Source organism: Lathyrus oleraceus, chromosome 3 (genome assembly GCF_024323335.1).
Source record: "Lathyrus oleraceus cultivar Zhongwan6 chromosome 3, CAAS_Psat_ZW6_1.0, whole genome shotgun sequence".
Lineage (NCBI taxonomy): Eukaryota > Viridiplantae > Streptophyta > Magnoliopsida > Fabales > Fabaceae > Lathyrus > Lathyrus oleraceus.
Genome location: NC_066581.1, coordinates 235,828,882 through 235,841,358, shown reverse-complemented (window position 1 = coordinate 235,841,358; position 12,477 = coordinate 235,828,882). Strand labels below are relative to the sequence as shown.

The 12,477-nt window shown below is 35.2% G+C and overlaps 1 protein-coding gene across 1 annotated transcript; it reads right to left on the bottom strand.

Moving 5' to 3' along the window:
* Positions 1–11,502: 11,502 nt before the first annotated feature.
* LOC127126563 (probable histone H2B.3) lies at positions 11,503–12,135 on the bottom strand. The gene has a single exon (XM_051055510.1). The coding sequence runs from the start codon at positions 12,046–12,048 to the stop codon at positions 11,629–11,631; it is 420 nt and encodes a 139-aa protein (XP_050911467.1). The 5' UTR covers positions 12,049–12,135; the 3' UTR covers positions 11,503–11,628.
* Positions 12,136–12,477: the final 342 nt, after the last annotated feature.

Here is a 12,477-nt window from a genome sequence, read left to right as displayed (position 1 = left end):
CATGAGATCACTAAAGATTTGCTGAAGATATGATTCACGTATATTACGGTCCAAGAAGCGTATGTTTCTAAAAGCAGCAAAGGTCTATTCAAGCTTTGTCGTGTTTCGTATGAATGGATGTGATTCGCTATCGTACACGGGTCAAAAACGAGTTTAAAAGTGTAGTAAAACGGAAGCGACACTTGAATGTCGTATCACAAGGACTCTTGAATGTTGTAACCAAATTAATGGAGATTTTTAAGGTTCATAACTTAAATCAAAGATGATTAAAGGTAAAAGCAAAATTGATAAATAAGCTAATCTACTGTATCGATTTCCGACTTATCATCGATTCTTAAAATTTCAATTTCCTAACGGATTCAATCCCATTAGATTATAATACCCACTGACAAGCGGAATTAGTATTATATGATGTATGTTCCTAATTTTCGAATTAAGCAAACGGATTTAAGCAGACGCAAATTAAACAAATGTGACTTAATCAAACACGATAACAAAAAAGCTACGCTAACGTGATTATAGTTAAGGATCATACAAACAATCAAATTTAATCAACTATATCCTATAAGAAACAATCGAATTAAGCAAACGAAAATAATCGAATTAAGCAAACGAGTTTATAGGAAGAATTGAAAAGAAATTGAAATTAAACTAAAATTAATAAAAACCTCAAAGTGGAATTCAAATACAACAGATAAACTCTTTGGGAATTAGCTCTCCATGGTATTCGCATGCCCTGTTCTCTATTTCATGAATGTTGAATAAATCAATCCTAAAACTACTAAGTTGTTTAAATAGAGCAAGGGAATTCGGGCCAAATAGCAACCGACCAGAAAAAAATACAAAACCGGTCCCAAAACTAAGTATTTTCTTAAGTCTGGAACTAAAACGAATTATTCGATCATTCTTCACTCCAAATCAGTTTCTGACTTCAACATGAAACTTTTAGCTTAACCTATCAACTTTCCAACGTCTATTAGAACGCGTCAATATGATTCTCGTATATCAAGTTATGATTTGTATAGTAACAAGGTATCAAATAACTATTTATGCTGAAAATAAAGTACAAATATAAAATAAGGCCAAAAATAAACGTAAATATAAAAACCCACTAAAATAGTAAAAATAATAGAATAAACTATAGATTTGCCTAAGTACAATAGTAGAAGAAGATGCATCAAAATGCACGGATCAAATTTCCCCACACTTGAACTTTTGCACTCCAAGTAAAATTATAAATTCAAAACTCAAAACAGAAAAAACAAGAGTTCCCAGCAAAGACGCCGATTTAATCCGTTGTTGCACACGGGTCAAAAACGAGTTTAAAAATATAGTAAAACGGAAGTGACACTCGAATGTCGTATCACAAGGACTCTTGAATGTTGTAACCAAACGAATAAAAAGAAATAGGATTTTTAAGGTTCAGAACTTAAATTAAAGATGATTAAAGGTAAAAGCAAAATTGATAAATAAGCTAATCTACTATATCGATTTCTGACTTATCATCGATTCTTATAATTTCAATTCCCTAGCAGATTTGGTCCCATTCGATTACAATACCCACTAACATTCGTAATTGGTATTATATGATGTATGTTCCTAATTTCCGAATTAAGCAAACGGATTTAAGCAGACGTGAATTAAGCAAACACGACTTAATTAAACACGATAATGAAAAAGCTACGCTAACGCGATTATAGTTAAGGAACATACAAACAATGAAATTTAATCAACTCTATCCTATAAGAAACAATCGAATTAAGCAAATAAAAGTAATCGAATTAAGCAAACGAGTTTATAGGAAGAATTGAAAAGAAATCAAAGTTAAACTGAAATTAATAAAAACCTCAAAGTGGAATTCAAATACAGCAAATCAACTCTTTGAGAATTAGCTCTCCATGGTATTTGTATGCCTTATCCTCTATTTCATGAATGTTGAATAAATCGATCATAAAACTACTATGTTGTTTAAATAGAGCAAGAGAATTTGGGCCTAATAGTAATCGACCCGAAAAAATATAAAATCGGCCTAAAAATTAAGTATTTTCTTAAGTCTGGAACTAAAATAAATTATTTGATCCTTCTTCACCCCGAATCAGCTTCTGACTTCAACATGAAACTTTTAGATTAACCTCTCAGATTTCCGACGCCTATTAGAACGCGTCAATCCGATTTTCATAGATCAAGTTATTATATGTATAGCAACAAGGTATCAAATAACTATTTATGCTGAAAATAAAGTAAGAAAATAAAATAAAAAAGCCAAAAATAAACTTAAATATAAAAACACACTAAAATAGTAAAAACAATAGAATTAATTATAAATTTGCTTAAGTACAATAGTATAAGAAGGTGCATTAAATGCACTGATCAGGATGTCAAAATATTTAAGGAAATATTATATTCTCTTTCGAAATTTGTGTTGAAGATCGCTTTGGATCTGCTGCTCATTTAACTTGAATTGCTCATCAAGCCCATGCTGCTTTTAGGCTATTTAAAGGGAGACTTTAAACCTAAGAAGGTTTGTCACTTGTGTGATAGTGGGAATTAGGTTTTAGTATGTTCATTGTTGCTTGTGAGCCACTATTGTATCACCTTGATGCTAGAGTTGGACTAATAGTTTCGTTGCAATTATGAATCACTCGTAAGCTTTTAAGCAAGCATGGATTCTATTTATTGGAGTGTGTCTCCCCTTTGATTGTTATCTTTATTATCATAGATTGTGTGATTGAGAGAAAGTGACAGAGGTCTCATATCTAGGAGAGTCTTAGATAGAAATATCACATGTAGGAATTAGGTGTGAAGATTGTAAACCGGAGGTTGTTTACATAGGACTTCAAACTAATTATATTATAGTGGATTTCCTTCCTAACTTGGATGTCCCCAGATGTAGGTGACGTTGCACTAAACTAGGTTAATAACTACCTTATGTTATTTACTTCCTGCAATTTACTTTGAGTTGTTTATTGCTTTTTGTGTCATTACGATGTCTGGACATTGACTTCGACATTCTAGTGTTCTAACATCGTATACGACATATGTTCTCTAAGATCCAGAATTTCAAGAACCATGTTGTAAACATTATTCATTACTTTGTTAGCGCCTTGCAAAAGTTGTAAATCGGGTAATGCCTCTGGTCTAGGTACCATTGGCGGTGTTGAAAACCTGAGTGATGGTTCGCCGTGCTGAAAGTGTGAAGCAGATCCTAAAAACATGAGAGGTTAAAGGATTCCATGAGACATTCTAGGTTGAACAGAATTTTGGCGTGACGGTGCAAATGGAGAATTCACTATGACCTTATCGATGTCGTGTTGAGGAGGAAATGGTGGATCTTTTATTGCTCAAGTGGTTGCCTTACACTATGCAACAAAGTGAGTGGCTCTGGAACATGTCATTGCTGGTGGATATAGGGAAAATTTGAGGAGCAGTATTAATCTTTGATTGTCAAAGATCTTGAACAAAGATCAGCGTTTCTGATTCACTAAATATGAATTTCTAAGTTTAGGAAGCTTTGGTTCAGTCAATCTAGAGATGAATGTTCAAACGTGGAAAACACAATAATCAAGTGTCGATTCCTACATATGGTGCCACTGTTACATGAGGTAAATGAGATTTGAATTCAAAATGTACCTAAGAAATGGTGTGTTCCCCCTTATATAGTATGGTGTGTATGACCGCCCGTTGATCCATTGGTGTGGAATGTGAAGAGCCATTTGATTGATCTTGGATCGAGATCACATGCATTCTTGACTAGTATAACATAAATGCTCAGCATGTGATTTGATGGGTCATTTAGCTCTCTGGGTCGTAATTACTGGGCCCTCTAGTCGGCCCATAATAGTGATGAATATAAAAAAAACTTCCAAAATCCTCTCAACTAAAATCGTTGAATTATTTCTACTCTATTCTTCCATATTTTTTCAAAGCTCTCATCTCTCTTCCCTACCAAACTCTAAAACAAAATCTTAAGAATGGATGGTTATTTCCCTTAGATAAGGTCTCCCTTAGATAAATTTTCCCACAATAATTTGAACCATGTGATCCATGTAGATTTACTCATTGTAATGAAAATCTTATAATTATTCAGTTTTATTTTGTGCTTAATGTTTTTTTCCGTCTACAGAAGCATGAGAATGAATCTAGATAACAATAAGAACTAATTATAAATTTGTATATTGGAATAAAATATTGTTGTGGGTTTGTTTATGATTGTAAAACATAAGGCATAATGGATCGTGACATTAGGTATTTTATGTGTTATAAAATCTTCGTCAGTCTGTAACTTTTTCCCAAGGTCATTAGGGGATCATATTAAGATGAAGCGAGTTATGTGGAAATTAAACTGTTGCGTAACCGTGTTTTGTAAAATAGTTATGATATAAGAAGTTTTATTATAGGTTTAAGTCAGAATTAACCACATGAAACGAATAAATGATTTGAAGGGAGACTTAATTGTTTTTATCGTAATATTTGTTAACTATTAGTTTAATTATCTAGTTTATAGTCATTACAAAATTGAACAAGTTGGACCCTAATACATTTTATTACAATATAATTAATCAAAAGCCTTAAAATAAGCACACATGACATGCCCTCATCGTGAGTAGAGCTGTCAAATGGATCGGCCCGGCCCAGCCCGCATCGGTCTGGTGGACCAACACTTATAAATGGGCTGGAGTGAGCCGGCCAGATTACAATGGACTATCAAAGTTGAGCCCGATCCAATTCTTTATGGGACCCCAATGCACTATCCCACCTATATATTTCAATAGTATAATTTTAATTTATAAATTTAGAGGCAATAGAATATATTCATACAAACAAAATAATTACTCATCTAACCATTCAAAATAGATAACAAAATAAATTATAAAGTTGACAATTTTGTGGTCTAAATTCTATGAACACTTGGTGAATCCAACGGTGACATAATGTAACTTTAGAGACGATAGAATACATTCATACATACATAACAAAATGATTAATCATCTAACAATTCAAAATAGATAACAAAATAAATTATAAAATAGACAATATTGTGGCTTAATTCTCTTGAACACTTGGTGAATCCAAAAATTGCATATCCTCCACTTCTATTATATTTGCAATTCACAATACATGATAAGTCAATAACTTGAAAACAAATGCTGGGAAACAAGACTATGATATTCTTTTGAAGCCTATTTTCTAGAAATGGTTATATTAACAAATGGAAAACTAATTATGCTTTTATATGCTTCTACTTTTTTAGCTAGTCCTTTTATTTGTAATATAGTAGATGAACATTAAACTACCACATTGTGGTGCATGCATGCCCTTGTTAATGTTACAACTTAATTGTCAACTCAATAACTTGAAAACAAATGTAAATTGAAAATAAAACACAAAGACTATTAATTACAATTTAAAACTTACCCAAGTTTCAATATTATGCGTACAAATTAAAGCTTCCATAGTTTCAGTGAGTAAGTAATTCCTATACTTATACAAAATACGACCTCCAATATTAAAAGAAGATTCAGAAACCGCTATTGTGATTGGAATGCTTAAAATGTCACAAGCCATTATAGCAAGTTGAGGAAATTAGGCACTGTTTAATTTCCAATATTGAAGAATATTTACATCATCGTCCAAATATTTTTCATCCATATATATTTCAAGTTCGGACTAGCCATCATTTAAAATCTTTTGTATCTTTTCTTGATGGTATTTCTAAAATTAGACATGCAAAAATCTATTTAAACTAGGCTTGAATAGAAAAATAAAGTGATGTAATGAATATAAATTTTAATATTAAAACCTACCTTCAAATATGATGTTTTGCCCAATGGTTGGCCAAAAGAGTGAGATTGAGTATTTCTTGATGAGCTTGTTGCAACCATATTATTGATATGCATCAAAAAGATGATACAAATCATTCTTCACTTTCTTTACCTTGTCTTTATAGCCACTTGGATCAAGTTTCTTAAAGTAAAAGTTCAAAAAGTTCAACTTTTGATGTTGGGTCAAGTGTTATGAAACTACGCAACATTTCCTCATAGTCAGATTCATGGAATAGCGAGATAAATGCGGAATAATAACACACAAAGTTGCTAAGACTTTTTATTTACTGGAAAGATAAAATACACATTGTATTTAAGAATTCCTCTCACTAGTGTATTTCTCTAATTATTGAAAATGCTCTCAATGTTGGAATGAATATTGTTTTGGCTTTTACATCTTATATAGCCAAAGCATTGGATACATCATCCGTAACCCATTTATTACGGTTCCTATAAAGTAGTAAAATCTTCCATTTATTTCTAAATAATAAGAAAACAATGACCATCCAAATAATAAGGAAACAATGACTTTTTCAACAATCTCCCACTTGAAGATTGACTTCAGTCGGTCTTCACATCTCGATCATGCAGCAGCCTTCTCTGGTATGTTATTCTAGCAAGCCAACTGAAGTTGAGCACAACTTCAGTTTATCAATAGTTACTACCTTTGTCAACATGTCTGATGGGTTCTTACTTCCCAGAATCTTCCTCAATGTTAGTATCTCATCCTCAAGCAGAGTTCTGATAAAGTGATAACAGAGATCGATGTGCTTCGTTCTAGAATAGAATGCTGAATTCTTAGCCAAATGTATTGCACTCTGACTGTCGCTATGCAAAACACTCCTCTCTTGGATGAATCCCAACTCTGTCAATAATCCTTGAAGCCATATCAACTCTTTGCTAGCTTCTGTTACTGCTACATACTCAGCCTCTGTAGTGGATAGAGTAACAATCTTTTGTATCCTCGACATCCAACTAACAGTTGTAGTACCAATAATAAATATGTAACCGGTGGTACTTCTTTGATGATCAACTTCACCAGCAAAGTCTGCATCTACATAGACTTGTACTTTTAATTCACCTTTACTAAAGCACAAACATTTCTCCTTAGTGCCTTGTAGATACCTCAAAATCCATTTCACAGCTTCCCAATGGGCTTTACCTGGATTTGACATAAACCTGCTTACAACTCCCACTGCATGGCCAATGTCTGGCCTCGTGCATACCATCGCGTACATCAAACTTCCAATGGCTGAAGCATATGGAATCTTAGCCATCAATTCTTTTTCTTCCTCCGTCTTTGGGGTCTGGTCCTTTGATAAGCGAAAATGACTAGCTAAAGGTGTGCTAACTGGTTTGGCATTGTCCATGTTGAATCTTTGTAAAACACGGTTGATGTACTCCGCCTGAGATAACTGCAAAATTCCTCTTTGCTTATCTCTCGTGATTTGCATTCCAAGAATCTTCTTTGTTGGACCCAAGTCCTTCATGTTAAATTCTTTTGACAATTGCATCTTCAAGTTTCTGATTTCATCAATATTTGGACCTGCTACTAACATATCATCGACATAAAGTAATAAAATGATATAACTTGAATGATATCTTTCGAAGAAACAACAGTGGTCGGCATTGCACTTCTGGAAACCTTCCTTGTGTGTGAAGCTTTCAAACTTCCTATACCATTGTCTTGGAGCTTATTTTAGACCATACAAGCTCTTCTTTAATCTGCACACCATTTTTTGTTTTCCTTCTTCTAAGAAATCTCTTGGTTGATGCATGTAGATATCCTCATCTAAGTCTCCGTGAAGAAACGCAGTCTTCACATCCAACTGCTCTAGGTAGAGCTTTTCACTGGCAACAATACTTAACACATACCTGATAGTATTGAGCTTCACAATTGGCGCAAAAATTTCAGTGTAGTCAACTCCTTCTTTTTATTGAAATCCTTTGACAACTAGTCGGGCCTTGTATCTCTTAGAGCCATCATGGTCTTCCTTCACCCGATACATCCATTTGTTGTGAAGTGCCCTTTTTCCCATAGGTAACTCAGCAAGTTCCCATGTATGATTGGAGATCAAAGACTTCATCTCGTCTTTCATAGCAGGTTCCCACTTGCTAGCATCTGCTGTCTGACATGCTTCTGCATAATCTTCAGGCTCCCCTTCATCTGTCAATAACATGTAGTCCATGTATCTCCTGTTAGGAACATGAGTTCTAGAAGTCCTTCTCAATACAGGAGTTGGATTCGGAGGCTCTGATATGCCAGGCTGCTGCTCACTGCCTTGTTCAATTGTTTCCTCTAGCTGAGGATTATCAACTATAGGACTTTCTAAGACATCGTCCACCTCTGCATAAATTGGCCCACTCAAATCTAAGTTGTTGACACATGTATTCTGTTTGTCCTTGTACATCACTCTTTCATTGAAGATTACATCTCTACTGCGGATCATCTTTTTGTTTTCAGCATCCCATAAGCGATACCCAAACTCATCCTCACCATAACTGAGGAAAGTGCATTTCTTTGATTTGGGGTCAAGCTTGTTCCTGCCATGATCACTAATGTGCACATATGCTACACAGCCGAAAACTTTAAGATGTGAGAGTTTTACCTCTTTTCCGCTCCATACCTCTTCTGGTATTCTATGCTCCAATGGTACCTATGGACCTCGGTTGATTAAGTAAGCTGATGTGTTGACTGCCTCTGCCCAGAACTGCTTCGGTAAGCCTGACTACACGCGTAAGCTTCTGGCTCTTTCAGTCAACGTTCGATTCATACGCTCAGTTACACCATTCTGTTGAGGCGTACCTGGCACAGTCCTCTCCATTCTTATTTCGTGCTCATAGCATAACTTCTTGAACCTGGTGTCTACATATTCACCACCATTGTCAGTTCGGAGCTTTTTGATCTTCAATCCGGTCTCATTTTCTACCATCGCTTTCCACACCTTGAAAGCCTCAAATACGTCAGACTTATATTTCAGAAAGTATACCCATACCTTTCTGGAATGATCATCAATAAAAGTCACGAAGTATTTCTTTCCACCAATAGATGAGACGGTAGTTGGACCCCAAACATCAGAGTGGACAAGCTCGAGTCTTTCCTTCTTTGGAGTTCTCCCACTTGTATGAAAGCTAACTCGTTTTTGCTTTCCAAGTATACAGTCTTCGCACATGTCAATTTCTATTGACTGAAGACCCGGTAGTTTTCCATTTAAGTGCATAACCTTCATCCCCTTCTCACTCATATGGCCTAGTCTTTGGTGCCATAGGTTGGAACTTTCATTTGCTGCAACTGCAATCAAATGACATGCTCCAGCTGTCTTGTAAAGAGAACCACTCTTTTTACAGCAAACAAGTGTCATTGCACCTTTTGAAATCTTCCAATGATCTCCTTGGAAGATTGTTGTGTATCCATCACTGGCCAACTGGCCTACTGAGATTAAGTTCTTCGTCAGGTCAGGAATGTGTCTGACATTTTTCAACTCCCAAACAGACCCGTTCAACTTGATCTTCACTACACCTTTTCCCACAATCTCACAAGATTGTTCATTACCAAGGTAAACTTTACCGAGGTTCCCGGTAACATAATTTTCAAAGAACTGTTTCTGTGAAGTTGCATGAAAGGATGCTCCAGAGTCTAACACCCAAGACTCTTCCTTGCTCTCTAAAGAACATATCAACGCATCACCTCCTCCTGAGGTTGAAGCAATGTTTGCCTCATTTTTCGCCTCCTTGTTCTTCGGTGCACTCCTGCACTGATTTTTGTAGTGTCCGGTCTTCCCGCAATTCCAACACTCGATAGTCTTTGAGCTGTTAGAACTATGATGATTTCTGGACTTTGATCGTCTCACCTTTGATTTACTGCGTTCGCTTCCTCTAGTTGAACTTCTACCTCTTGACTCTATGTAATACTGAAGAGGTTGATGATTCACCCGACTCTCTCCGTCGGATCTCTTCACTAAGAACCAAATCACGTACATCATCAAATTTTAACTTGTTGCTTCCCGATGAACTACTCACAACTGTGACTGTAGCATTCCAACTTTCTGGAAGGGAAGACAAGAGTATCAAAGCCTGTACTTCTCCATCAAAGTCGATTCCAACTGAACTCAATTGAGTTGTAATAGTGTCGAGTTCGTTCAGATGTTGCGCCGTTGATGCACCTTTTGTCATCCGTAAATTGAACAATCGCCTCATCAAATGAACTTTATTTGGGGTCGACGGTTTTTTGTACATGCTGGAAAGAGCATTCATAAGATCAGTCGTAGTTTTTTCTTTTGCAATGTTGAAAGCAACATTACGAGATAACGTCAATCGAATGACTCCAAGAGCTTTTCTAACGAGAAGGGTCCAGGCACCGTCCTCCATTGTCGTTGGTTTCGTGCCCGTTAGAGGTTCATGCATACCTTTCTGATACAAATAATCCTCTATTTGCATCTTCCAAAAGCTGAAGTCCACACCATCAAACTTCTCAATTTCTACCTTTCCTTCGTTTGCCGCCATCGCTCCCACTCGAATCTGACTCCTCTATATCGCTTCTAAAACGGAAAGAACTAACCAGCTCTGATACCAGTTATTATGAAACTACGCAACATTTCCTCATAGTCAGATTCATGGAATAGCGATATAAATGCGGAATAATAACAAACAAAGTTGCTAAGACTTTTTATTTACTGGAAAGATAAAATACACATTGTATTTAAGAATTTCTCTCACTAGTGTATTTCTCTAATTATTGAAAATGCTCTCAATGTTGGAATGAATATTGTTTTGGCTTTTACATATAGCCAAAGCATTGGATACATCATCTGTAACCCATTTATTACGGTCCCTATAAAGTAGTAAAATCTTCCACTTATTTCTAAATAATAAGAAAACAATGATCATCCAAATAATAAAGAAACAATGACTTTTTCAACATCAAGAACATTTCCAAGTGCAAGAGTACTGATTTTTCACTTCAGCACTTATCAAACTTTTCCTTCATCCCCTTAGGCATATCTTTGATAATATAATCTTTGACTTTTTCTTATAATCTTTTACTCCATGGTCATCTTTACAATCGGAGGAGAATCTAACATTACCAAATCATCATCATATATATAATTGCACTATTGAAAAAAAAGAATTATCTAAATATTGCTAAACAATAAACAACTCCAACTATGAACAATTTTGAATTATTCATTCAAATTATATCATTTCTCTTGAAATGGACAATTTTAAGTTTACACAACTCTAAACATTGAAAACTTGGAAAACAATGTGATTGAATGTATAATTATTTACAAGGCAATATATGTGGACAAAACATATTAAAAGAAAGACTATTTTTGAAATACTTTTTAGGCTTATTGCTATTCTTGTTATAAGTTCTAGCTTCCCGGTTCTCTTTGTTCTAAATCTAATGAATTTAATACTTATATATGAAAGTATGTCAATAACTTTCAAACTAAATGAAACTAGAACAATGGACTACTACCTAAAAAACACACCTCTTTGCAAAATGTTGATGTAATCAAACTAGTGAAAAAATATCTACAACAAAACATACCTCTTTACAAATTTTTAATCACTCACTGTTCTGTGCTAAATATAGGGATTATGCGCCAAATTTTTAATCATGGGATTGTGAGTTTGTATCTAAATGACAAGACAGGCCTCAACAAAAAATAAAAAGTGAAGAATTTTAAATATCATTTAAATTGATTATAACCATTATATACATCAATGCTCCATTAAAAAAAACTAATTCAACAAAAATCAAGCTAAACCCTATAGAGAGAATAATAACAGAGCAGATAATTCAAGAACTGGTGAATTTGGTGACGGCCTTGGTACCCTCGGAGACGGCGTGTTTGGCCAACTCCCCGGGGAGAACCAATCTAACAGCGGTTTGAATCTCCCGAGATGTAATAGTTGGCTTCTTGTTATACCTAGCCAAACGGGAGGATTCCTGAGCGAGTTTCTCAAAAATGTCGTTGATGAAACTGTTCATGATTCCCATAGCCTTGCTGGAGACACCGATATCAGGATGAACCTGCTTCAACACCTTGAAGATGTAGATCTTGTAGGTCTCAACGCTCTTCTTGGACTTCTTCTTCTTCTTGTCGCTTCCTCCTTCCTTCGAGATCTTCTTCTCAGCCTTAGGTTTCTTCTCTGCAGGGGACTTCTCTGCTGCGGGTTTCTTCTCGGCTGGCTTCTTCTCGGCCTTCGTTGGAGCCATTGGTGATGTTTGATTGTTACTGAATTGGTGGTGAAAACGAAAGAGAGGTGATCGCTGACAACGAGTGGTTGAAGATTGATGTAAGTGGAGAAAACTATATATAGGGTTAAGAAAAGAGTTCTGATTGGAAGGAGCGGAATCATGCGGATCGATGACGTGTTCTTTTAGTTTTCGTTGATTAAGATTGAGTTGACTAACGGTGGAGATTGCATCTTATTCATTTTTCTCGGAGTGAATTAGTCCTATAAATACTAGGAGATTGCAATTTATTTGGTAGCCCCTCACCAAAACTAGGCTTGGAAGATGTTTTGCCTTTAAAAAAATTCAAACTACAAGTTATCAAAATAAATGTATCTGTATATCTATAATTTAAATTTATTAACCTATACTAATTTTTCACATATTTAAATTTATTATTATAAATAAATT

What these genes read in the sequence shown, in the direction of transcription:
- LOC127126563 (XM_051055510.1), bottom strand. Translation starts at nt 12,048, where the DNA reads ATGGCTCCAACGAAGGCCGAGAAGAAGCCAGCCGAGAAGAAACCCGCA.